Source organism: Emys orbicularis, chromosome 18 (genome assembly GCF_028017835.1).
Source record: "Emys orbicularis isolate rEmyOrb1 chromosome 18, rEmyOrb1.hap1, whole genome shotgun sequence".
Classification (NCBI taxonomy): Eukaryota; Metazoa; Chordata; order Testudines; family Emydidae; genus Emys; species Emys orbicularis.
The window spans coordinates 20,584,855-20,611,964 of record NC_088700.1 but is presented as its reverse complement, the minus strand read 5'-3'; the positions used below and the strand labels follow the sequence as shown (position 1 = coordinate 20,611,964).

At 51.9% G+C, this 27,110-nt stretch overlaps 1 protein-coding gene across 1 annotated transcript; it reads left to right on the top strand.

The window, feature by feature from the left end:
• Positions 1 to 27,110, top strand: LOC135891440 (dual specificity testis-specific protein kinase 1-like). Its single transcript, XM_065418995.1, has 9 exons — positions 1 to 16; positions 1,665 to 1,861; positions 10,916 to 11,037; positions 11,207 to 11,255; positions 12,638 to 12,787; positions 20,716 to 20,889; positions 22,007 to 22,090; positions 24,233 to 24,319; positions 27,009 to 27,110. The coding sequence occupies exons 2-9, from the start codon at positions 1,673 to 1,675 to the stop codon at positions 27,108 to 27,110; spliced, it is 957 nt and encodes a 318-aa protein (XP_065275067.1). The 5' UTR covers positions 1 to 16; positions 1,665 to 1,672.

The following is a 27,110-nucleotide window of genomic DNA, read 5'->3' as shown; positions in this document are numbered from 1 at the left end:
CTGCCCCCCCCCCTCGGCCTCGGGCTTTGCTCCATCGCCCGATCTTCCTGCAGACGCTGCTCCAAGCACTCCCAGGTTCCTAGGAGGCCTTCAAATCAATCTTGGCATTTTAAAAGGCCATTTCCCTCCACCCTACATGTCGGCAGTAATCCGAGGACAAACGGCCCCATTTATATCAAAAGGGAAAAAATCCGCCCCAGTCTGCAGAATAATGCGGAGGGCCCTTTCCAGCCCCCTGAGGATGCTGCTGGAATCCTCCTGCATACAAAGGGGTGATTGATGAACTAAGTCAGCCCGGGGAGAGATGGTACGTGGGAAAAAGCTGAGCGGAGCGGCTCTGAAAGGGAAGCCTTTTCCCGTAAAAGAGCCACCTCCCGGGAGGTCGGTTGTCCCTTAAGCTATTGTGCCCAGTGCACCCAAAGAGCAGGACAAAGTCTGACTAGGCCGGGAGGGGAACAGGGGAATCCCCTGCTGGATTGCTTGCATAGCAACACGTGACCCCAAAGCTCACAGTAGCACCGAGAAGGCATTGAAAGCCCACTGGGTGCGAGAGTTTTGGGTGGCCGGCTGGCTAGAGCAGCAGTTTGGGAGTCGGAACTCCTGGGTTACGTACCCAGCTCTACCGCTGACTTACTGTGTGATTCTGGGTCAGTCAGTTCATTGCTCCGGGGCTGTTTCCCCGAGGCTGCCGTGCTTTGCATAGAGCTGGACAGTCCTGGAGAGTGTGGTTCATGCAGGGCAGGATGAGCCTGATCCACTGGCAGTTAGTGCACTGGGCTTACCCCTCCTGCATCGCCTGGAGGTTTTGGTTGTACAGACCCTTCTGTCCAGGGCACTCACCGCTCCCAGGCACTAATCACCTTTTGGAGAGTGCTTGGAGATGCCCAGCTCCAAGGCGCTACAGTAGAGCAGATGGTTACTATTCCATCAGGCAGGCTGTTCCCCTTTCCCCTCGCCTGAGCCGGCTCGGCTCCTGCCTGCTGCTTGGATCTGTATATTGCAGGAGAGGGAAGAGCCTTGTAATTTCCCAGGCTGGGTGGGGAATGGTCATGGAGTCCCAGTGTGGGGAGACTTCAGGCTTTGCACTTTGCGTGTCGGCATGATGCCGACTTGCTGAGCTCTCCCCAGGCTGCTCCCAGCGGCAATCTTCCTGCCACCTGCCGTCCAAGTGCCGGGCCGGAGCAATTAGCTTTCCTCCAGGAAAAGCCAGCGCCAGGAACTGATGAGGCTTTAATAACAACAACAGGAAGTCCCCTCCCCCCTCTCCCACCTCAAGTGCAAAGACTTGAGAGGAGAAAAGCCATTTCAGGAGAGAGCCTAAAAGGATGTGATGCTTGAATCCATCGTAGCTTCTTGTCTTACCTGTACTAGCCACAGCTGTTGTCCCCCTAGCTCAAGGCCAGAAGGGACCATTGTGACCATCTTAGTCTGGCCACTTGCATAACGCAGGCCACAGAACATCCCTAAAATCATGCCAAGGGCAGATCTTTTAGAAAACCATCCAATCTTGATTTAAAAATTGTCAGCGATTAAAGAATCCACCAGGCCCCTTGGTAAATTGTTCCGGTGGTTCATTACTCTCACTGTTAGAAATTGACGCTTTATTTGCAGTCTGAATTTGTCTCGCTCCAGCGTCCATGGTGCAATGTGATTTGTTTTAGCAGCCGTCCCCATGATGTGCGAGACGGGACTGATCTCCCCGGAGCCCTCCAGCCCGATGCAGTACTACGGAGAGTCCTCCGACACCTACTACCATGTTGACCGCTGGCAGAAACTCCGGACGGCCGTCAGGAAGCTGGAGTTCTGGGAAAACTTCAATGCTGAGCTGATAGGCAGCGGCTTCTTCTCCAAGGTGTACAAGGTAAAGCAACAGGGGTGGCCTGACATAACATGAGAGGAGCTGCCCTGGGACATGGAGCAGCTCTCAGCATGCAGGGTGTGGGATAAATGTGTCCATGCGGAGAACTCCTCCTCCTAGCGTCTTTCTTGGCAGGACTCTGCTCCGCCATCTTACTTGCCAGACTTTCTTCTTCCGACCTCACCCTGTGAGACTGCTTGAAGTTGGGGAGGAGAGGAACCTCCCCCCACATTGACCCCATTTTCCCCCTTCATAGAAGCTCTGAGGGGGTCGCTTTGGTTTATGATGAGGGGGAAGACGGTCTTGTGCCTGAAGCATGGAACTGGAGGCCAGGAGTTCTGTCCCTGACTGTGCCCCAGACTGTCTCTCTCCAACTGGCCCCAACTCAGGCCCTGAGTTTTCTTTTTTCCCCAGGAGTGCTCTGCCCCCTCCCTTGCCCTGCCCAATCTGCCCCTCCCTGAGGTCTCGCCCCACCTCTTCCCAGCCTGTTCGAACCCCTCCCGCGAGGCCCCGCCTGCTGCTCTCCACCCTCCCCCAAGCTCCTCCCCCAGCCGCCCGAACAGCTGATCAGCAGCGGCTGCTGCCCGAACAGCTGGGCTGGTGGGTGCTGAGCACCTGCTGTTTTTTTTCCATGGGTGCTCCAGCCCCAGAGCACCCACAGAGTCAGCGCCCATGTCACTGAGTGACCGTGGGCGACCTGCTGCCTCTTTCTCAGATTCCCCTTGGAGGAGCCTAGTTTGTCAGTGGCTGCCAGGCGGTCTGAGATCCTCAGATAAAAGGGGAGCCATAGAGGAGATAAGGATTGTGACCCTGTCCTGGCCGGTACAAGGCTTGAAGATATTTACACTGTGTACAGCTTTGGTGTTGAAAACAAAACCGAAGTGCATAGGGAAAAAGAATCTAAAATTAAATCCCACACACTTCCCAAAGTAGCAGCCTCCCACTTCCTCTGGAAGCTCCAGCCCACGCGCTTGTCTCTTGAGGCATCGTCACAGTGCGTTAGACTAGCTGGCCTGGTGTTATGGGCCGGTGGGTCGTATGGAGCAGTCAGATTGGGATGGGCAGGAATCCCATAGATCATGGCAGGCTGGTCTTTGATGCCTCGTGAGGTACAAGCGGGTGACACCTGGCAACATACCAGCGGATGACGCGTAGCATCGTACCAGCGGGTTACCGCTGTGTTCTGCATGTAGGAGCTTCTGATTCACTTGCTGCATCAGTCACAGCTGAAGTGGGAGGCTGTTGAAACCCCTCTCTGTGCAAATTCCTGGGTGCTGCTCTCCATATATCACCTGTCCACCTTCTCCCATGACAGAGTGCTTGGAGCATCTCGTGCAGGGGGTGTGGCATGCACGTGACAGTGGATCATATGTAAATAATGCTTAGTTTGGGGGTGGATGTCCCACTCCCCCTTGCCTACTTGGTCTCCATATCCACTGCCCCCGGGGGGGGGGGTAGTTTCTTTAGGGGAATGCGGCTCAGACCTTCAACTCCAGGAGAGGCTGCCGTTTCCTTTCCTCTGCTTCTTTCGCAGTGCCACCTTCCAGCCAAATTTGCTTCTCTACTACTTTATTTTGCAGTAGCCTTCCAGAACTCTGCAGCTCACAGTAGTCTTGTTAATGGGGATGTGACACGTACATTGGACGGAAACAAATCGCTCATGGGTCCAGCAGTTTGGTCAGAGCCATTTTGGTGTGACTCTGTTCCTTGGGACGCTATAGAATGGCTAGCCCTGGGAACAAGACAGTAACCTCTGGTCTTCTCCATGCAAGCGCAAGATGCTACCACCAGATCAGTGGGTTGACCTATATAGACACGTTGGGCCAGATCCTCAGCTGGCGTCCGTCCGTGTTGCTTTGTTGAAGCGAACGGTGGCATGCTGGTCTACACCAGCGGGGGATCTGCCCCTCAAAGTATAGAAAATTTAGCAGTTAATTGGAAGTATAACTGTGTGTTGACTTTTCAAGGTGCTAACTTATCTTACATCCATCACTGTGGTATCTGGGCACCGTGTCTGTATAAAGTTTTGGTGGATTTCTGGTTGAGAGGGAGAGGGAGGGAGGAGAGCGAGAGAGAGAGAGACTGTTTTAAAGGGTATCTCTAGCCCGAATGGTAGAGTAGCTCTTTTCAAGCCTGTGCAATGCCCCTCCCCACTTCTCACAAGAGCCTTGGTTGAGTAATCACTCATCCCCACCTCCACTGAGTGCCTACTGCCTCTTCTCTTTCTCTTCTGCCTTTCTTTAGCAAATTGCCGTAGTAACAGTTGCTGTTTCTATTGTGCGTGACATTTCCAGTCTGTCCCGCTGCTGAATGGGATTCCAGCAGTAGGCAGGTTGGAGAGACACAGTTTGAATGAAGATAAAATAACTTTTGTTAAGCAAATATATAAGAAAATCAAGGTTGAATGAGATGCTTGGTTCAGAGAGGTGGAATGCAGAGAAGGACGGGGCTTGGCTATTGTCCTACACTGGGACTTGACATTTGATTGGAGACTCAAGTGTTACGGTTACTAAGCATGCGGATTGTTTACATTCCCAATTCCCCATCTTCCTTGTAGGTCTGGTAGTCTCCTTTGGACCCTGTATCCTGTAACTGTGGCATGTTTGCTGCTCCTGGTTTTAAGTACCGTTGAAGATGACGCTTTGAAGTTCTTTACCGGTAGTTGCTCTCCTCCAGAGAGCTTTACGCACATTAATGCAACCTCTCAACATAAAATCCCCCACATTTCTGATCTAGGCACTGAAATGTTGCCTGTAGTGTCTGTGCTGCTGTCATTTATCTCTCATCTCACACAAGCAGGCAACTGTGTAAGTCCTCATGTACAGACAGCCCCCCAACCTGAAGCAAATACTCACCAGCAACTATACACCACACAACACAAACACTAACCCAGGAACCTATCCCTGCTACAAAGCCCGTTGCCAACTCTGTCCACATATCTATTCAGGGGACACCATCATAGGACCTAACCACATCAGCCACACCATCAGGGGCTCATTCACATGCACGTCTACCAATGTGATATATGCCATCATGTGCCAGCAATGCCCCTCTGCCATGTACATTGGCCAAACTGGACAGTCTCTACGCAAAAGAATAAATGGACACAAATCAGAGGTCAAGAATTATAACATTCAAAAACCAGTTGGAGAGCACTTCAATCTCCCTGGACACTCACTAACAGACTTAAAAGTGGCAATTCTTCAACAAAAAAACTTCAAAAACAGACTCCAACGAGAAACTGCAGAACTGGAATTAATTTGCAAACTGGACACCATCAAATTAGGCCCGAATAAAGACTGGGAGTGGATGGGTCATTACAAAAACTAATTTCCCCCTACTGTTACTCACACCTTCTTGTCAACTGTTTGAAAGGGGCCACCCTGTTTACATTGGCCTCATTACCAGTACAAAAGTGATTTTTCCTCCCTTGGTATTCTACTGTTGAGAATAGCCCACTTCAACCTTAATTGAAGTGGCTCGTTAGCACTGACCCCCCCCACTTGGTAAGGCAACTCCCATCTTTTCATATACTGTGCATATATACCTGCCTACTGTTTTTTTTCCACTCCATGCATCCGATGAAGTGGGTTTTAGCCCATGAAAGTTTATGCCCAAATAAATTTGTTAGTCTCTAAGGTGCCACAAGGACTCCTCGTTGTTTTTACTGATACAGACTAACACGGCTACCACGCAAGGTGGCTAGAGAGGAAGACTCTACTTGGATTTCAGCACTCGAGAGATCTGGGTTCAGTGCCCGGCTCTGTCCTTGACTCGCTCTGTGACCATGGAACAGGTCCCTTTCCCTCTGAGTGCCTCAGTTTCACCATTTGTGACATGGTATTCAGGCTCAGGGTGTTCATGAGCCTTGATTCTTGAATAGTTATCTAGTACTTTAAAATTCCATGATGATGACGCTAGTTAAAGGCAAAGCCATGGATGGATTTTTGCTGGTCCAGGTTTTAGATACAATTGGAGATAAGACTTTGAACTTCTACAGCTCCTTTTGTTGACGGACCTTAATTTAAGTGAGCCTCACAACTCCCTGTCATGCCCCTCCTTTTTGATGAGCAGAGTTTAAACTTCATCTCTGTCCCCTGATTTAGGCCCAGTTCAAGCCCCTTTATCACTTTTCAGCTCGTGTTCAGTGGTGGGAAAGCCCTGGAGATACCTTTCCATCCCTCTGATCCTCAGGCTGTCCCAGGGCAGAACTGGACCCCAGCATAAATTAACAGCCACAGGGCTGCTCTAAGATATGCTGGCTAGGGACTGCTCTGCTGGGAGGGATTGGGGCGCGCTGTGTGCTCCAGCCACGCCCTCAAGCCACCTAGGAATGTCCCCTCCGCCAGGTGGTGGAGAGCAGATGGCACAGATCTGACTGTGCTGACTGTACACCACTTGGGGATCCCCCTTATATCAGGGGAATCCCTGGAAGCTGGTTAGGGCAACTCCCCATGTCCTTTGGGATCTGGCCCATAGAAAGGCAAAGGATTATTGATGTCCCGGTCTTCTCAGTCTCAGGGATCTGGGTTCAAATTCAGGGCTAGGTCTCCATCTAAAGCAGGTCTGGTGGTCTCATGCTAGTCGTTATCTCCTGTATTTCCACCTCAATAGCTCCTACCCTTCAGCATAAACTAATAACGTGTGTAACAGGATAAGCAGACAGAAGGAAAGGGGAAGAGGAGTCATGTTATTGAGCAATAAAGCAGCCTGGTAAAGAGCCAGCTGTGACCGAAGTGAGGTGGGCAGTGCCAAGCTCTCCTTTCCCTTCGTTATGTTGCCAGCACCGACCCAGCTTTGGAGGTGGAGAGAGGGGGAGGAGGAAAGGAATTAAATGAATGACAGTGGAAATGGTACCAGCTTATTAAGCACTACGTTGCAGCCCTGACAGCAAAACCTTTCTATATAATAAAGGATGTTAGCGAGAAACCCAATCCCTGGTGACTCACTCTGTGCCAGCAGTTTTGAAAGGCTGCTCTGCAATCCTGCATCCGATTGAAGTGGTGTAATGTGTGTCTAGAGGACTTCAACAGCTTGGCCACCACAACGCGGCTATTTAGGACAGAGGTGGGCCGGGAGGAGGATGGGGCTGCTCAGAAGCCCGGGTGAGGTGTTCCCGTGGCATGTCTCCAGAAGTGCTGCACAGGCATGGAAGATAATTGGCACCGTTGTTGATTTTGCACAGAAAATAAGGGTGGAATTTGCATAATGGGTCCGCACGTTTCTGTTCAGCTGCCGTTTCTCTGCACTCTACTAAGCTAATAAACCTCCCCAGAACGATATGGTAGCTCTTCTTAAAGCTTTTTAGAACTTGCAGCTTGTGAGTCTAAGAACCCCTCAGTGCCAGCTGGCAACGGGTTCGCTGTGCTGTCAGCAACTCCAGTCAGACCTGACAAACTAATTACACTCAACACTCCCCTTTCATAGTGTTTATCCAGAAAGTGTCTTGTGAGGTATCAAGTGAAAGCCAGTAACGCCCTGGTCCTTAATATCATCATAAAATACATGTGTTAACCCTATATGAGGAATTATCTATATCTACTGATATTATGCTTTGAAGTCAATGAGACCGAGGGGACAAACAGGGCTTCTGCCAGACAGAAGCATGTCTGTGCGGCTATATCCGTCTCCATGTAAATGAAGCCTTGTGAACCGAATACAATGGGAGTTACATTTGGAAACAAAACGGGAAAAACAAACTAACATGGTGATGTGAAGGCAGCCTGGTGCCAGCACACCAGAGAGCCAGCAACCCGGAGAGAAGAGTCCTGCCTGGGGGGGTAGGGTGACCAGATGTCCCGATTTTATAGGGACAGTCCCAATTTTTGGGTCTTTTTCTTATATAGGCTCCTATTACCCCCCACCCTCTGTCCCGATTTTTCACATTTGCTGTCTGGTCACCCTACTGGGGGTACACTTCAAAAGGATTCATTTCAAAGGTTTACTGGACTATAAGAAGAAGGAAAAAGAACCCCCTTTGTTATCGATTTACCGACCTTGAAGGGCGTAGGGGACTCATGAAAATCTGGATCCCGGTGTGACTGTAACCCAGCAAGGTCTGCAGAAGAGGTTTTAGTTGAGAAATGGCTTTAGATAAGACTAGCTTGCTAGAATGACGTTCTAGGCTTGGGGAAGTGGGTTATCTTTGTGTTTTACGTGTAACCGTTGCCTTTTCCATTATTCTTATTCCACACTCACTGGAATCAGTGGATCTCTGTTCTTTGTTAACAAACTTATATTTGTTTTCACGGTAAATAGCTCACAGCCCTGCATTGTTATAAAGGACCTGATCCTGACTTGCAGCCTTCCTCCTGTTGTACGTCTCTTTGGGGACAGCTTATCCGGTGATTACTGTGGGTGTCCCGTGACAGGGGCTGGATACTGCAGGGGGATGTGACTGCGGTGCACCTGCAAAGCAAGTGAGGGCTGGCAGAGTCCTGAGGAGAGGGCTGGACTCCTGGGAGGCGGATGTTGTCCAGGAGCCGACGCCCAGCTGCCACAAGATGGACTCTCTCACTCGGGTGGCAAGGTCACCCGCACTCCTGGGTGCCCCGAGAAGGTGTCACACAGCTGTGGACATCTTAAATGCTCTCTCTGCCTTTTGCACAGCCACAGATTTCAGGAAGCCCACAGCCTGTGGCGTAAAATGTCATTCACTCGGAGTACGTCAGGGCGGTCTGTGTGAACTGGTCAGTTACCAAGTGCAGTAAGGAGATGAGTAGTGGGGTCGGGGCCGAGCTGGGTTAGGATACCAGGAAGTCAGGGTCAGGTACCAGGTAAGGTTACAGACAAGTAGCAGAGTCGGGGTCAAGCTGGGGTCAGGAGCCAGAGTTTAGGGTCTGCGGCAAAGTATGATCAGGAGTGGAAGCAAGCAGATGGTCTGCGTCATTGCTCAGACAGCTCCCCAAGATGGCTCCTGGTTTCTATACCAGCATGAGCCACTCAGTGGGCTGTGAGGGCCCTGCTGTGCGGTACTTCCTGCAGTGCTTAGCTTCACGGTGTCCTCTAGCAGAAACCCAGCCTAAGCTTCCAGTGGTGATGTGGAAGTGTTGGCAGCCCAGAACCCTCATGGTCCTAGGTTCTTACAGTGCATCTCTATCCATCTCCTGTAATGACGGTGTATGTAATAATAATGCACACTGTAAAGTTTGGTTATAGATTAGTAAATCCCATGGTTGGGTAATGCCCGATCCAAAATGGCTTTGCAATCCGTTTAAACACAGGCCGGGTTATTCCTGTCATGGGTATTTGATTGCATTATTCTCGGCAGGGAGCAGGACCTGAGTTAACATTGCCCCAAGGCTTATTGTATCTTGCAGCCCTAGTTATAATTAGCATTCCTCTCGCTCGCTCTCAATCCAAACTGGAGTGACGTGAGTCTCTTTGTTCAGCCCACCTGCTGTGTGGGGTGGTAACCTTATCTGTAAGGTAGCTCGTGCAGGTAGCCGCATCACACATGACGTTTTGGGGCATTGAGTGGTGTCATGGTGCCAGCTCATTCTGTGTTTAAACGGTTTTGTCCTTTGAACAAATGACAAAAAGGGCAGAAAGTTAAACAGCGTGCCTGGGTTCACCCTGATAGCCCCAGCCGTAATGTCAAGAGACTGATCAAGGCTGTACCAGCTGATTTCCTCCACCTAACAATTACCTTGGTCAAAAATAAAACATGAAAGGGACAGTTGGCCAGAGGTGGAGTTGGGCAAGAAATAGTTTTCCCATCCTGCAAATATTTTTGAGAGTTCTAAATTTTTCTTGTCTTGAATCCTGATGAAAGGTTCCAAGCTGGAAAATATTTGCAAATCAAAACACTGGTTTGTTTGGGTTTTTGGTTTGTTTTGGTTCACCTGAAACATTTTGTTTCAACACTTTAGAAATGTTTTGTTTCAATTTTGACCTTTTTTCTTTTTTAAACCTTTAAAAAAAAAATCAAAATGAGCTTAGATGTTAAAATGAAAAGTCATTTTGAACTGGAAAATCAGGGTCTTTTGTTTAAAAAATGTCAAAACTAAACATTTGGATGATTTTGAAACTTTTTTTTCCTGCAATTTTTTTCCAGTTGGGAAATGTGTGGAATGAATGGTTTCAGTTTTGACAAATCAGCATTTAATCAGTTTGTTCTATGACTTGTGGGGCTGGCCCAGGAGTTCATAGAAATTATAGTATGTCAGGGTTGGAAGGGACCTCAGGAGGTCATCTAGTCCAACCCCCTGCTCAAAGCAGGACCAATCCCCAGACAGATTTTTACCCCAGTTCCCTAAATGGCCCCCTCAAGGATTGAACTCACAACCCTGGGTTTAGCAGGCCAATGCTCAAACCACTGAGCTATCCCTCCCTTTTTAGGTAGACCCCCTTGTAGTGACACTAGGCAGCACAGTCTCTGTTATCAATCTGGGACCTACAGAGCTGCAGAGAACCACAGGGTCTGTCAGTGTCCAGCTGCCCATCACAGTCAAGCCCTGTTTCTACCACCGGGGGCAGTAGAGATCCCTGCTAAAAATGCCTTATTTACGTTTGTTACGTTTTTAAGGGGAAGTTAATGTTCTGTTTTTGTGTCTGAATTTGAGAAATGGCTGCTGGCGGGAAGCCCGGGAAACCAATTTCTCTAGCTATTTACTGAGGAGGTGCATGGGAGAGTAGCCTTGCCTTGAACCACCTGCTAACATGTATCTGAGAGTGGCGGGGAGAGGGAAGCCCAGATTCCACGGTTCGTTCAGTGACTCGGTGGTGCATTGTGATGTAGGCCCTGACCAAGCAAAGCTCGTGAGCACATGCTTAACTTCACGTGCAGGAGTAGTCCCGTTTGGGTCTGCTGGGCCTGGGTGCTCCTGAGCTTGGGCCTGATACTTGACGGCCCTGCGCCTTGTGCAGTAACTTACACCTGTGCAAAGCGGGTATGAATCTATGTGGTAGCATTTTAGCCCTCATGTTGCACAAGGTGTAAGGCAAGCGTGGCACCAGGCCTTGTGTGATCTTGGGAAGGATTTCCTTTCCTTGTGGGGGCTGGCGTACGTTACTGGGATAAAACGCATCTCACTGTCGTTTTTCACGTTGCTCCAGGTGACTCAGAGTGCGACCTGCAAAGTGATGGTGGTGAAAATCTACAAGAACGACGTGGACCAGGAGGTGATAGTGCGCGAGATTAGCTTGCTGCAGAAGCTCTCCCACCCGAACATTGTCAGGTGGGTGGCGCCACAGGAGAGGCAGTGGCTAGGGAAGAGGGCGCCGGTAGATGTGCCAGGCCTGGGTTTTTAAGTCAAGAGTCAGAGTTTGAATCTTTGGCTTCATCTTTCCAGTAGTTTTTGTGCTATGGGAAGAAACCTAAACCTGAGTTTTTGTCCTGCCTTGTAGGTACCTGGGGATCTGCGTGAAGGATGAGAAGCTGTACCCAATTCTGGAGGTAAAGGCTTGTTGCTTTAAATTGTGAGGGCAGTCAGGGTCATAGGGGATGAACTCTTGCAGTCTCGCTTTCCAGAGGATACCTGTAAAGAACAGGTAACCCACACTATCGCTGTTCCTCTCTCTAGTGGCTGGATCACATGTAGATGTTCACGAGTCTCCTATTGCCACTGAGCTAACAGAGCTGGTCTTTAGTTCTGGCAGGTGGAACTCACGCTTTCAGATCCAGAGACCCTGGGTTCTGCCCTGGCACATGGGTGGTGTTGCTCACAGATTGCGTAAGGCATTTTCACTGCAGGGAAGGAGACAGAGCGGAATTGCACTATAAATGCAGACAGTACGTTTTCCATAACACAGTTATAGGGCCCAATCCTGCACGGCGTTCTCGGGCAGACTTCACATTTACAGCAATGGGTGTCTTGTCTGACTAAAGAGGGCAGGATCAGGCCTATACTCTGAACAGTGTCTTACAGAGAAAACAGCGTCTCAGACTAGACTCACACAAATGACACTGAAAGGGGGGAAACCAGAGCTGTTTGGAGTGGGCTGAAGAGTGAGCAGAGAGATTCAGGGAGGATCTGCAGAGAAGAAGCCTCTTGTACCAACACTGTCAAGATAATATTGAGGGGCAGAGAGGAGGCTGTTGCTAGATGAGGAAGGAGGGGAATAAGAGCGAGAGGTGGCCAAGTAGAGCAAGTACCTGAAAGCAGTAGAAACACTGCAGCATTTGACAGCACTGACCTCCGACACTATGGACAGGCTGTTTGGGAAAGGCCCATGGGTGCTGTAGCTCATGATCCAGCTGCATCAGCAGAGGTTGGAGGGGGAATGTTGCATGACCGCACCCACGCACCAGCCTGACTTTCGTCAGAGCGCCGAGCCCCATGCAGAAATTCACTCACTCAGGTTTAAATTACAAAGGCAAAAGGGCTCCTGCCCAGCACGTGTGTAGCCTTGCTGTTCCCCATGGCACTGCAAACTGAGAGGCCCTTGAGTGGGTGTGGAGTGCTGGGGCTCCCGGGGTTAATCCGGTGCTGCACGCTAGTACTTTCCCGGTGTGCTGTTGCAATCTTGTACTGCACAGTAATGATTTGCTTAAACTGCAATAGTCCTTGTGGTGGAAAACTCTCGGATACCGCCGCAATCAATTATTCTCTTTTAATGGGAGTGTTTGTACAGCACCCAGCACATTGCTGCCCTGATCTTGCTTGGGGCCACTGGGCGCTGCTGCAGTACTCACCAGCATCACGAGAGAGGGGCTGATGAGATCAAGCAATTCCCAAACAGAGATGAACCGGAGCGTTTGCAGAGGCGTATTTGCAGAACCTCCATTCCAGCAGAGCGTGGCCTCCATTGGCTCCCTGTTTTGTCTCGTTTTTGCAGTATGTTAACGGTGGGTGCCTGGAAGAGCTCCTGGCCAGCAAGGAGATCACCCTCAGCTGGAAGGAGAAGGTGGACTTGGCTTCAGACATCACAAGGGGGATGATCTACTTGCACTCCAAGAACATCTACCACCGGGATCTCAACTCCAAGGTAGGCTGTGCTCAGAGGTTGACATTCACCATCCCCGGGCAAAGGGCTAGGCCTGTGTACCACTTACACGGCCAAGGCACCACATAAGTCCCACTTGAGCCCACAGGGACTTATATGGTGGGACTTATATGGTGTCTTGGCCAGGTGCTGATCCTCTCCACCAAGGGTGAGTTGTGAAAGCTTCCTCGACATAGCCTGTCATTATGGCACATTAGTTATGTACCAGGCAGGAGACGCTGGAAGAGCTAAAAATAGACTCCTCAAAGCACAGTTACGGTCAGAAAAGCAACTCGGGTAAAAATGGACGTGCTGGGATTCCACATTTCTTCTCCCGCCGTGGCTGCGAGATGTCCCCTGTCCAACTTGCGAATCAAACCCAGGGTTCTGTCTCTAACCACGAGCTCCACAAGGGAAAAGAGCAGCGAGCCATCGATAACAGGGAGGGACAAGGTGCATTGAGTTATTTTGCCCTGCCACCTGAACTCTTTCTGCTTTATATGTGTAGCTGTAACGGTTCCCACTTGGGGAGCATAGCCTAGCGGTCACAGCTGCAACTCCTGGCTGCCAAGGGGGTTGTGGGGATGTGCCCAGCGCCTCCCACTCCACCGGGCTCTGACCCAGGGCCCTTTGGGCTACCAGAAGTTTGGCAACCAGGGCTGCTTAAGGCTATCCTCCCTGGGCCTCTTCCTACTGTCCACACCCCCCCGCCCCCCCAGGGTCAGCTTAGTCCAAGGTTTTCCCCTGGTGGGGAAACCCAAACCACACTAGGTTAAGAGGGGGTTACCGCTGTCTAATGTCACAGGGTACTTCCCTCTCTAGTTGTCTCTGGGGTGGGTCCCCCCTTCCCTCTTGGAGGGCCCCTTTAGGCAGCTGTGTTAGAGTCTTACGCTTCCCTCTGCTCTGCTGGAGCTATGGGCTGCCGGTCTGCTCACCTCTGGCTCTGCCACCCAAACGAGCTAATTCCCGGCCTTTTAATTCCTCCAGCAGATGGAGCATTTGCTGCAGGTGTGGCGGGGTGGGGCTGGCTGAGACCAATATAATCCCTCACTCCCTTGTTGCCTAGTGTGGGGTTTGTACATCCCATCCCAGTGACCCACCCGTACACGGCCTGATGATCTCTCCCCCTCTAGTGACTGACAACATAGAGGTTGAGGAGCCTGCTACAGCCTTGGCTCATGGAGCGAGCTCTTAGCTCAGGCAGTACAGCAGAGGTCCCCAAACTGTGGGGCTTACCCCCTGGGGGGGTGCAGAGGAGCATTCCAGGGGGCGCAGTGGGGCCCGGGACAGCACCCACGGGGGGTGGGGGGCAGTGCCACCCGCTCCCGGCCTGTCCCTGTCCCTAGCCTCGGCCATGGCTCCGTACCTGCCAGCCTCCACCACGGCCTGCTTCTGGCACCACTCCTGACCCCAGCCTTGGCCAGTGGCAGAAGCTCCATTCCCGGCCTGGGGCCGAGGCCAGGTCCAGGAGTGGAGTCGCACCCAACCGTGGGTCTGGCTGCTGGCCCCCATCGCGGCCCGGCTGCAGCTCCACTCCTACCCCCAGTCTTGGCCCCTGGCCATGGCTCAGCTCCCGGCTCTGGCCTTGGTCCCAGCCCCACACCCAGCTGCAACCTCCTTACCTCTGTCTGCATCCCTGCCCCGGGAGCCAAGTCCCCAGCTGGGGAGGGGTGCAGACAGGGGCAAGGGGGGGCACAACCCTGAAAAGTTTGGGGACCAATGCAGTAGACGCTCGTGCTTTCAGTTCCAGAGGTCCCAGGTTTGATTTTGCCCTATGCTGATGACCTCCACAGGGGCATCGCATTACAGCCATCACCACACTAACCGAGACTCTGGTGTCAGGAACTGGTGGAACAGAATATCTCAGCGTTGTGCTGGCCCTGCAGTACTGAGCGTAGAGAGCAGTTCTGGGCTGTGCTGTCCTTTGTTGTTTTTCTGCTCATCATCCACACTTCTCATTAGAAATGGTTTCTGCCTGCGGATCCGTGGGGTGATTGTGATGCTCGAGGAGCCTGTTTCTCCATTGCATTATATGGGCAGTGTGGCTCTAACCTTGGCAGATTGATCTGCGGGAAGATTCCCCCAGCTAGGGCCAAATCCACCCTGGGATAAATCCATTGACGACAGTCGAGCTTTGCTTAGGATGACTTTGGCTCTAATGGTCCTCTTGTTGGGAGGCTGAGCAGAGACTGAGAGACCTACAGGCTGAATTCCCTGCTGGGCCCTAGAGATGGCCCTTGTGGGTCAGGGTTAAGCACAGCAGTGGGATTCAGCAGACCTGGGGTCTGTTCCCCACTCCGCAGCTCTGGATGAGTCACTTCTCCTCTGTTCCTTTCCCCATCTCTAGAATGGGAATCGTGATGCTCAGTGGATTCAGGGGCAGGAGGGTCTCTGGCTGCATTGGCTAATGGGTGCAAAGTGCTTTGAGATCCCCCGGCAGAAGGCTTGAGAGAAGGCATCAGCTCCCAGCGTTATCAGACGCTTTGGCAAGTGCTGGGTGCTGCCTGTGCGTCAGTAATAATAATAATATCTAGTGCTTTTCACCCACAGATCTCCAAGTGCTTTACAAAAGAGGGTCAGTGTCATCCCCATTTTACAGGTGGGAAAACTGAGGCATGGGGCGATGACATGATTGGCCCAAGGACACCCAGCTGGCCAATGGCAGAGCCAGGAATAGAATCCAGGTCTACCGAGTTCCAGTCCAGGGCTGTAGTTACTGGATCACAGTGCCTCTCATAGAGGGCTCCATTCTCCAGGGCTGTCAAGCCAACCTCTCTCACCTCTGCAGGTGCACTTACAAAATTGTGAACCTGGGGATGAGCCGTCTCTGGTATCAAACTCGTCCGCTCCGCCTGTCAGCCCAAGTTCCCTTAGAGCAGCAGTTCTCAACCAGGATCCAAGGCCCCCTGGGGGTGGTGAGCAGGTTTCAGGGGGTCTGCCAAACAGGGCTGGCGTTAGACTCACAGGGGCTCAGGGCAAAAAGCCAGAGCCCAGCTGCCCCGAGCCCCGCCACACAGGCCTGAAGGTGAAGCCTGAGCAGCGTAGCTTTGTGGGGTCCTCTGTGGCGTGGGGGCCCAGGCAGTTGCCCTGCTTGCTACCCCCTAATGCCGGCCCTGGCTTTTATATGCAGAAAAACAGCTGTTGTGGCACAGGTGGGCTGTGGAGTTTTTATAGCATGTTAGCGGGGGTGTAGCGGGGTGGCTACCCCGCTCCTGCCTGAGGGGTTTAAAACAGCCCTGGCTGGGGCAAAGGGAAAAGCCACTGGGCTGATTGGGGAAGTAGCCACAGCTGGGCCATGCCCCAATCAGGCCCCAGCTGGCCCTATATAAGAGGCTGGGAGCTAGGCAGCTCAGAGTCTCTCTCTGCCTTCAGAGAGAGAAGGGCCTGGCTGCAGGGAACTAGACAGGGTACCTGGGTGAAGCAGGGCTGGGGAAAGGCTGAGGAGCTGGGGAGCTCCAGCCTGGATAGCCCCAGGCTGAGGCCTGGTAATAGGCCAAGGGGTACTGGGGGTTGCAGAGGGCAGCCCAGGGCTAGTCCAAGGCAGCAGGTCCAAACCCAACCTTACCTGTGATGAGTGGCCTATACTGCAGTGTGCTCCAGGGAGCGGGGGCTAGTTAGTGACTGGCAGTGGCCTTATTCTGAGGTGAGGTAGGGATAGTGGGTGGGGGTTCCCCTGGGAGGGGAGACCTAGCGTGTGGGTACTGCCAGGGTGCAGCACCCCGAGCAAGGGGCACCGGGCTCCTGGGAGGGACACGGGGCCCAGAAGTAGAGAGCAAGGCAGATCACCGCCCTGCAGAGGGTGCTCCAGAGGCTGGGTCGAGCTAATTCCCTGAGAGACCAGCAGGAGGCGCCGCAGGGGTGAGTCCGCTCGTGTTATGGGGGCCTCAGAAAGAAAAAGGTTAGAGGAGGGGAGGGAGGATGGCAGCTTTATAGAAACACACAGGGCCGGTGCTACCATTTAGGCAAACTAGGCGGTTGCCTAGGGTGCCAAGATTTGGGGGCGCCAAAAAGCGGTGCCCCCAATTTTTTTTTTATAGCATTCCTGGGCTGGGCTGCCACGCGGTCACCACTCCACTTCTCCCGCCTCCCAGGCTTGCAGCGCCAATCAGCTGTTTGGCGCCGCAAGCCTGGGAGGGGAGGAGAATTAGAGCAGGGGCGGCGTGCTCGGGGAGGAGGCGGAGCACAGGTGAGCTGGGGTGGGGAGTTGCCGCACGGCTCCCGGGGGGTGGGGGGGAACTGCCGCTGGGGGGGCGCCTCAGGGCAGGGGGGGAGCTGCCATGGGGGGGGGGTGCCTTGGAGGGGGGGGGCGGGGAGCTGCCGCAGGGCTGGGGGAGAAGAGGGCGCAAGGTGGAAGTTTCACCTAGGGCGCAAAACTTCCTTGCACCGGCCCTGGAAACACAGCAGTGCCACCAAGGCCGTGATCAGATCTCCCATTGACTTCAGCGGAGCGACTCTGATTTACAGTAGGGAGCAACACAGATTTACTCCAGCTGAGTGTCTGACCTCAAACCCGGATCTGACCAGAGTCCACTGAGCTTTTACTGCAGCAGTTCCTATGATCCTTTGCAATTGAAGCTAGGCACGTAGTGATCTGTTTGCTGCTACTGTGTCGTGACTCCTCCATTGATGTTCCCTGAGCGTCTCGGTGGAGCCTTGAAATATTGATGGAGTTTGGCTGTGATGAAGCCAGCCACGCATTACAAGCCCAAGGAATATCAATACAGGATGCTAGCTTGGCTTCATTGTCCCCACAGCTGTTTGCCCAGCTTAATCACCAGCCATCAAAACACAAACTCCAGTGGGGAGCAGCGTGGCAAACAGGTTCACTCTGCCTGTGGCTTTCCTTGCTGATATCCTATAAAATTCATTGAAATGTATTTTCCCGTAAATTTATCTGCATGTTGCATTAACTCACTACAAAATCAGAGCCACCCTGGTCTTGCTCAGAAAGTCAGTGCACATTTCAGAATGTCACTGCACATCATCTGGGTCTCCCTGCAGTTGTTTGGCTCTGATATGAATTTCTGTTTCCCTGCAATGCTGACAGCCTAGATCTGGGAAGGTGGGGAGGGGAGGCAGGCATGAAATCCACTTGTTAGTGACATCCAGCCATCTGAAGCAGCTGTTTGCTTTTTCCAAACCTGCCTTACTCTGACCAGACCCATAGGGCAAAGTCCTATGGAATTTGACAGAGATGAAGCCAATAGGTTTCCATAGAAATTGAATAGGATTCTGTAGGAATTACTTTCCAAAGTCTACTGGCATAGGGTTTAGTAGAAAATGATCTGCTTTTTAGAGGTTGCATGAACCGTTCTGTAGCAGAGGTTTATTTCTCTGTTCAATTGTGCAGCATGGTCCCAAAAATCCTATAGAAATGTTCTTGTTTTCTGTCCAATTCTATAGGACTTTGCCATCAGACGAGGGGTGTGTGTGTGTGTACGTATGTGTATGCGCACTGTGCAGTTTGAAAAACCCAAACTAGGTCCTATTATATCAAACCCCTCACAAAGTTTAGTTGTGGGGGGAGCTGATTTTAGACCATCTCCTCTATTTACAAATACTGAACCAGGCTTCGATTTTAGATGCCTAATTCTCATAAAAATTTAAGGGATTTGTGCATGCATCTCCCTTAGGTGGCCTTGAAAATCTCAGCCCAAACCACTCACGTTTCCAGGGTCACTGCTAAAAATGAGCCCTTCCGCTTCTTGTAGAAGCAGCAAATTCTAGGCACCGGTTTCCTGAGAGATTGATGTGCGCCCCTCGGACTGGTGAGCTATAATTAAGGCCCTTCGTTTCCAAGTTTTATTTTGTTTAAAATTTCCCAGGAATTTGCTGATGTTTGTTACAAACATTAAAAAATGGGGGCATATTGGTGGAAAAAATTAACTTCACAGTTTTCTGGGTAACTATCAGGATTAACATCGGGGGATGGGAGGACAGGAAAAAAAGCAACAAGTCGAGAAAAGTAAGAGTGCTGAAATGAACCAAGTTTAATGCGGTGGTTTCCTTCTGTTTATTTTCTTTTAAAACCAGAGGTGGGACACGGGGGCTGGGATCCAGGAGATGGCAGGTGAAAGGGCTTGTGGTAATTGCATGAGAACCTGCTAGAGAGGAATAAAGGCGATGCCTTTCAATCACTCGCCTATTGGAAACAGACACATGTAAATACCCTTTCCACTCCTCCCGAAACAGATGGAGGAAAGAATGTTTTGTAAACTTGGAAACATCCTCTGTGTCCTAAGACTGCGCTGAAGGGTGGGGGCCCAGAGGGGAGTGAAAGGCTGCACCCCTTGAATTCTGGCCTCCCTGCTGGACAGAGCCCCCTGCTGACCCCAGCCTTTCAGCACTGCCTCTGCACAGGGGAAGCAGCTGGGCCACGCTGAAGGGCTGAGATCAGCAGGGGGCTCAGGCAGGATCTGTCCATCTCTAGCAGATCTGTCACTACAGTATCTGCCCATCGTCTCTTGAAACGCCACTGTCCAGTCTGCCTGTCTATCTGAAGGCATTGCTACCCACACTGAACTTCGTCAGTGAACCCGAGCCTGTTCTGGCTAGTCCCTGTGGTGCACACGGGGAGCAGTAGCACACAAGCGTTCTTCAGTGGGGCCAGAATGGTGCGTAGAGACTTTGCCCTCAGCACATAGTTCACTGCAGGAACGGGGCCTTCACTCTGATGGGACTGGATTCTGGCGTCTGGATGGAGCAGGGAAAGGTGGCCCGCGTCACTGCCGTTGTTTGCGGGTTTGCAGAGGATTTGCAGTTGCAGTATCGGGGTCATGGCCCATGGGCTGACAGGGTCCTGTGGCTTCCACAGGCGCTTCCTGCAGGAGGTTCTTTCCCTGTGTGGGCTGGGAGGAGAGATTTGGAGAAAGTGCTTCTTTCCACTGAATAAATTCTCCTCCGCCCCTTTCATCTATCTCCTCCTCTACCCGTCTTTTCCATCCCACAGCATCATCTGTGCTTTGAAAAGGCTCCATGTGAGGGGGGTGGGGAAGAATGGAAGTGCAAGGAAGGTTCTTACAACTTTGGAAACCATGCCGGTTTCCCCTCACCCCTGGGCGGATAGACGGGGTCAGTCAGTCTCTCTCTCTCTCTCACTCACACACACACACACACTCTCTCTCTCTCTCTCAAGTAGACCGGGCAAGCAGCTCTGGATGGGGCTCGGCTCATGGGTGTGAGACAAATGGGCCTTGAGAACATGCCCCCACGTGTGTTGTTCTCCTGCAGCAGGAAACGTTCTGCAGAATGGCTCCTTTCCTGCTGGGTTAAGCTACAGAGAAACATGAAAGCCGTGTGCAAAGAGGGATGGCAGAGCAGGACCTGAGCCTGGCCTACTGGCCATGGTATTGCTGTCTCTGCAGCCCCTTGCCAGGGAACTCCGAACTGGTTTTAGGAAGATACCCTGCTGTGAGGGATCAGAGCCCTCTTTGGGAGGGGTAAGCACTGAACAAAGAGCATTCTGACAGGCGAGGCAGCCTGGGCTAGTGGTTTGAACAGGAAGCGGGAGGCAGGAGCTCCTGCGAGCTATTCCTCGCTCTGCCATCGACTCGCTGTGCAGCCTTGGACAAGTCACTTAAACGCTCTTGCTGCAGTTTTTCATTGGGCGAGCACGGCCCCCCTGGGGGTGGTGAGGGTCAGTTCAGGTCTGTCCAGGGCTGTGTACATGCTGCTGCAAGCTGTGGCTGGGACTGGTCATTCGAAAGTCTCCATCCCGCATGAGCATCCCGAAAACATTCTGTCCCCTCCGCTCCTGTTGATGCTAATGGGCACTCTGTACCTCCCCAGCTCAGCTGGAAGCTGGTCAAGTACGTGAGGTGGATGCGTTGCAAGAGGGGTTTGGTGGGGGTGGGGGGCTGGAAGGGGAGAAAAAGGCTCAGCTGCTCTATGCATGGGACTCTCAGACTAGCAGCCCTGGGGGCTCGTTTCAGAACTGCCTCATTCGCGTGACCCAGCGGGGCCGGGAAGCCTTGGTGACGGATTTCGGTCTGGCCAGAGAGGTGGTGGAGCTGCCCATGAAGAACCCGGAGAGGAAGCTGTCCCTGGTGGGCTCCGCCTTCTGGATGGCCCCTGAGATGCTGCGGGGGGAGCCGTACGACAGGAAGGTACAGTTCTGCCTCCCTGCCCCTCGTGTGTCCACAAGGCCCAGGTCAGGTCCCCCTTTCGCTCTCCAGAGCCTCCCGCACGATCAGTAGTGTTAGCTTCTCTTCCAGATGGGGTCCAAGGCCTGGCTGAGTGTCACCCAGCATGGTAAGGTTTCTGGCCAGACCCTTCAGCGGGAGGGCACAGGAGCTGTTCTGGAGAATCTGTCTCCCTGGGATAGGTGGGAGAGGAAAGGAAAGCTCCACTTCCCATAATGGGCATTGCTCTCCCTTCTTTCATCCCAACTCTGCTCTCTCCAGCTCTCCAATGAGTTAGGGAGCCGTGCACGCTTGCCTAGTAAAGTTTCTTTGGAGTCAAGAGGTTCTGATGCTTGACTGACCCGGTCAAGTTATGGCTGCTTGCGGGACGTGTTCTCCCTGCTTTGGAGAAAGAGATGGTGAAGCCTCTGTTAAAGAAAACACTTGAGCAGGTTGTTTGGTAACTAGACGTCTATGTAACTATTGTGATCACTCTGCCCTCCACTGAAATGCAGCCAGCTCTGGGGTGGTAATGCAGCAGCCACTATAAAGGTGCCAGCAACATTGAACGAAGCTTTAGGGACAGGAAGGGAAGAAGAATACCATATGCAGTTATCCACATGTGAATTAGCTGAGGACACTGGGGTTAACACCCCTCCCTCTTGCAGTGTTTTGGGTGTTTTTCTTAAAGATCTGCTCTAGGAATTATTTTGGGGCAGTTCTATGGCCTGGCTATGCAGGAGGTCAGACTAGATGATCACAAGGATCCCTTAGGCCTTGGAATCTATGAAAGAGGTGTCACTGGGTGTCTGGCCATTTGCAGTGAGTCCCTCTGTTTTATGTCTCAGCTGAAAGACACCACCTCCTGCAGTTCCCTGCACTATATGTTGAAAGGAAGAGAGCAGCTTGGTGAATGCAGGCAGAGAATGAAAGGCAAGGGATTGTTCTCTTGTTACACGTTTCCCTGCCCATACGTCTGACACGCCCTTGCTTTTGGGTGACCTCAAAGCAGGGTCGCTCTGTCTGCCCTCCTCTTTCTGACCCTTTGCTTCTGTACGGACCAGAGCCCCCCCTCACTCTGTGTTTCTGCCCCCTCTTGCAGGTGGATGTGTTCTCATTTGGCATAGTCCTGTGTGAAATACTGGGCCGAATCCCCGCTGACCCGGAAGTGCTTCCCAGGACGCAGGTAGTTATTACTCCAGCTCAGGTCTGACTGGTGGGTTCTGCATGCTCTGAAGTTAACAGATCGGGTGCCTGTGGGTTCTTAGCTCTACAGAGCCTTGGTTTGCATCCCAAAACACACAGACACACACACAGACACACACACACACCGACCTGGTTAAAAGTTTGCAAATAACCAGTTTGTTGTGGTGGTTTTTTTTTTTTACATGTCGTTGAGTTGCCACCTACATTTTCAGTGGGAAAATCATCAGCTTTGATCAAATGTAATCAGTTTTTCTGAAGCGCCATTTTGGTCCCCTATGTTTTCACCTCAAACCTCTCTTCCAGACATTCCGTTTTGAATTGACGTTTGAGCTTTTAAGTCGAACGGTCAATTCAAAGCACAAATAGTGATTCCATATCAATGTTTTGAACTGGAACGTTGTGGCGTTTTGTGTGGAAAGGGCGAAATATTGTTTTGATTTAAAAACGGCAGCGTCGTTGGTTCGTTTCAACGTTGCCGAGTCAAAAATGCTCACCCGTTCCACAAAGTTCTTTTCTGTTTCAACGGCTTTGTCCAAACCAATGTGGCGATGTTGGAACTTCCCCTGGGGTGGAAATGCCCTTTCCCAAGCCGGTCTGCTTAGAAATGAAAGAAGGAAGGAAAGAACTCAAAATAACCTGAGACTGGGGAGAGACTAACTCTCCATCTGTGTGCACAAGAGGAAGAGAATTCTATGTCAGAGGCTCCAGAAAGTGGGGCTTCAAAGGATGAAGCTACAGACACAGAAACATTGAGATGCTGCGAAGCGCTGAGCTCCTGCTGAAAGCCTGGATCTCACGTTGACCGCGAATGCTCATCGCCTCCCAGAATGGAGCCCACTGACTGGCTGCTACTTACTCATCTCCAGCTCAGGTGCTGACATGGTGGTCCCCATCACCATGGTACCTAAGCACCTCATAATCTTGAATGTATTTGTCCTCACCCCTGCACCCCGTGCCATAGGGCAGTGCTGTCATCCCCATTTACAGGTAGGGAGCTAAGGCACCCAGAGATTTAAGGGCCAGATTTTAAAGGTATGTAGGCGTCTAAAGATGCAGATAGGCCCCTAGTGGAATTTTCAAAGTGCCTGCTTGGGAATTAGGCACCTAAAAGAGCATTTAAAACCCCTATCCGGCTAGGGAAGTGAAAAATCTGGCCCCAAGTGATACAGGAAGTTTGGGGCAGAGCAGAGGTTTGAACCTGGGTCACCAGAGTCTTCATCTAGTGTCCTAACCACTGGACCATGTTTCCTTGTAATTGCTGAAACCATTTCAAATCATTTATGCTAGAGGAACAGCGTTGCCTAAGGGTGAGCGCACATGGCTAGCAACTGGGAGTCTGAGGGCTTGTCTATACTTACCATGCTGGTTCGGTGGCAGGCAATCGAACTTCCGGGTTTGATTTATCGCGTCTTGGCTGGACGCGATAAATCGAACCCAGAAGTGCTCGCCGTCGACTCCGGTAATCCTGCTCGGCGAGAGCAGTACGCGGAGTCGACGGGGGAGCCTGCCTGCCGCGTCTGGACCGCGGTAAGTTCGAACTAAGGTACGTCGACTTCAGCTACGTTATTCACGTAGCTGAAGTTGCGTACCTTAGTTCGAATTGGGGGGTTAGTGTAGACCAGGCCTGAGTCTTTTCCTGGCTCCGCTGCTTATCAATCAATCGATCGTTTTTCTAAAGTGCCTGTTACTTTGGTACGTCTGTGTGCTTAACTGTTAGTGTAATGGCTATGATTGAGGGGTTGTGAATCGTAATCCATGGATCAGTGCTTTGAGATCCCTTCCTGAGAGGCATGAAGGAAGGGCATAGGGGTTGGTTTGTGACCCGACTCTTCCATACCATGTCTCCTGCTTCTTGCTGAGGTCCACATGTCCACTGATGGGGTCGAGCTTCAGGGACTGGGAAGTGCCTTTAGAGGGAGGGTGAAACATCCGTCAGGTTCCGTCTCCCTGGCCAGCCACCTGGAAAGCGCCATATCCTGAGCCCTGCAATTGTTCTGAGGTGTCACAATCCCGTTCCTCGGTGCAAAGTGCTTTCCCACAGCCCACGCCCCACCCAGTCAGACCATCCCCTCTCCTTCGCCTGCCATTGACCCAGAATCTCGTTGTCTGTCTGCTCCACCAGGATTACGGCCTGGACGTTGCAGCTTTCCAAGGAATGATCAGCGAATGTCCCAAGCAGGTTTTGGACCTTGCCGCTAGTTGCTGTCGGGTAGGTTTCTCCCTCGGTTTCCTTTCTCTCTCTCCCACTTTTCCCATCTCACTTGCTGTGTGTGAGAACTCGAACTGCACTTCAACCCCAGTGGGAACAGCCCTACACTTTCCTCACAGCCCTCTGCCACTTGCGTGACTCAGGGACCTGGCAGCGGGGGGAGGACACTTTGCCTGTGTGTGACAACGGCAGAGTAATGAGAAAACTGGAGGGAAGCTGGCAACACAGGGGCCGATTTTGTATCATTGCCAATCTTATCCGCTGCACCACAAAGGGTTCCAGGAGTTGCACTGGCAGTAATGGAGGAAAGGGGGCGGATTTTCCCACGAGTGTCTCCAAAAATCCCCTCCCCTTCTCTGTGCAGTGAATTGATTCCCACAGCAAAAAAGGTTAGATGGCCGCTGGCGTACACAGATGTCTGATATACGAATGGCAGGGATGCAGATGGAGAGACAGGACCTAGAGCATGCAGGACAGGACCTAGAGCAGGGGTAGGCAACCTATGGCACACGTGCCGAAGGCGGCACGCGAGCCGATTTTCAGTGGCACTCACGCTGCCTGGGTCCTGGTCACCGGTCCGGGGGGCTCGGCATTTTAATTTAATTTTAAATGAAGCTTCTTCAACATTTTAAAAACCTTATTTACTTTACATACAACAATAGTTTAGTTCTATATTTTAGACTTAGACAAAGAGACCTTCTAAAAACATTAAAATGTATGACTGGCATCCGAAACCTTAAATCAGAGTGAATAAATGAAGACTCGGCACACCACTTCTGAAAGGTTGCCGACCCCTGACCTAGAGCATGCCCTCTGCCTGCGTTGCTGCCTTTAAAAGTTTGTTCTCCGGGACCCACCGGTCACACCACAGCATCTTTTGCTTTTTCATTTTCTTTTAACTTCGTTTTTTTAAAATAAAATGTCACTGAGGCATCTTTGCTATTTCTCTCTGCTGGCTGGAGCAGCTCTGTTGCAAGGCCTTACTGGGCAGGCTGGAAATGAGGCAAAAACTCCCCACGTTACTCTCAAAAAGGAAGAAACAAAGGCAGTTTCTCACTCAGGCAGACAGCAGAGGGGTTCTGTGACTATTCCAGCTAATTACTTTGGAACTCAAAGGCAGCAAATTAAAAGAAGCGGCAGCAACAATCCTCGTGCTCAAGTATCAGGGGGTAGCCGTGTTAGTCTGTATCTGATGTGTCATTAGTTTATTCGAGAATCAAAATGGTGAATCAGAGTGGGTAGCTGGCTTCAACTCGCGTGTCTTCAGCTCCTGCGTCTCGAAGGCTGACACGAGGAGACGTGGATGGTGGTGATTCAAGCGGCTTGCAGAGAGCTGGGCTGTGTCATACAAGGCCTCGCGCTGCAGAGCACTTCAAAGGGCAAAGTCAAGGACTGTCTCCTTGACGATGCAAAACGCCAGCCATGGCCAGGCCTGCTCAGGATAAGATGTGGCAGGAGGGATTCAGGGGGAGCTTATCAAAGGCACAAAGGGTGGCTAGACACTCGACTCCCACTGGAAGGCAGTGGGAACTGGGCACTTGCCTGCTTTGTGGCTTTGAAAACCTCCTCCTAAAATCCCCTGGCCCTGCACATTTTGGGCTGGATTCTGATCCAGATCCTCAAAGGTACTAGGCACCTAACTCCCATCCATTTCAATGAGAATTAGGTGCCTAAATATCTGTGAGGATCTGGGCTTCTGTGCATGAATAGTTTCAAGGCCCAGTCCTAGAAACACGACTGGGCTGATTCTTCTCCGTGCAGAGGAGAGGCAGCTTGCATGGCCCCCGCTCAGGTGCCTCTAGGGCCTGGTTCAGCCACTCAGCCCCGGTGAGTGCAGTGCCGTGGGCAGCTTCACTGGCACTTCTGCTGCCATGGCAGGGGCACGGCGTTACCAGCATGCAGGACCTCTCCTGATCTCGGACTGGGAACATCCCCTGTCCCAGGGCTCTGCCAGCTCTACAGCTCCAATGCCTGATGGTCCCTTTGCACTGGGTTAGTGGTGCAAAGGGCTGCACTGTGGGGTTGAGTTTCCCTGAGAGAGCCAGAGTCTCCCCTCACGCTGGAGTAACACTAGGTGCAGGAGAGAGGAGAGTCTTAAGCCTCAATGTCCTTGACGTTGTTAGACCCCTGTGCAAATGCCGTGCCAAGGTCAGCTGTAACCAGGGGCTTGATCCTCCATAGAGCAGGTGCGACACATCGTGCAAACAAGTTCAAGGCAAAATGGATGAGCAGGTGGGCTTGGTCCTGTGTTAACGTAATACAGCTCTAAGAAGTTACTCCTGACTAGGGGCAAAGAGGGGACAGCATAGCTGGGAGGGAGGGTCGTGGTGATGTCCACATCTCAGACACCCTCATGCCTTACTCCTTTTGGACCCTGCTGCCTTGCGAATAAGGGAGCAGAGGGTCTCGGGACTTCCCAGCACTCAGCGTCCAGGGCTGGGCCTAGCGCCTAGCCTTACTTGTGCCCACAAGTTGCTTCCACACACCCTCGCCCTGGAGCACAGCGCCATTGTGCTGTGCTGCGTGCACCATGGGAGGACTTGCAGGGTCGAGACCCCAGTCAGGTCTGCAGCTTTGATGTCCCACTAGCCTAGCTTGCAGCCCCTGGGGAAGTCACAGCCCTATTTTCCCCATGTCCCCTCCCAGTAGGAAATTCCCTTCAGCCTCTCGTTCTTCCTCCCCCCTTCAGGTGGAAGCATTCAAGAGGCCCTCTTTCTCCGAGCTGCTGGATGAACTGGAAGACGTAGCAGAGAGTTTAGAGGCTCCAAAGGACAATCAGCTGTCCGGATGA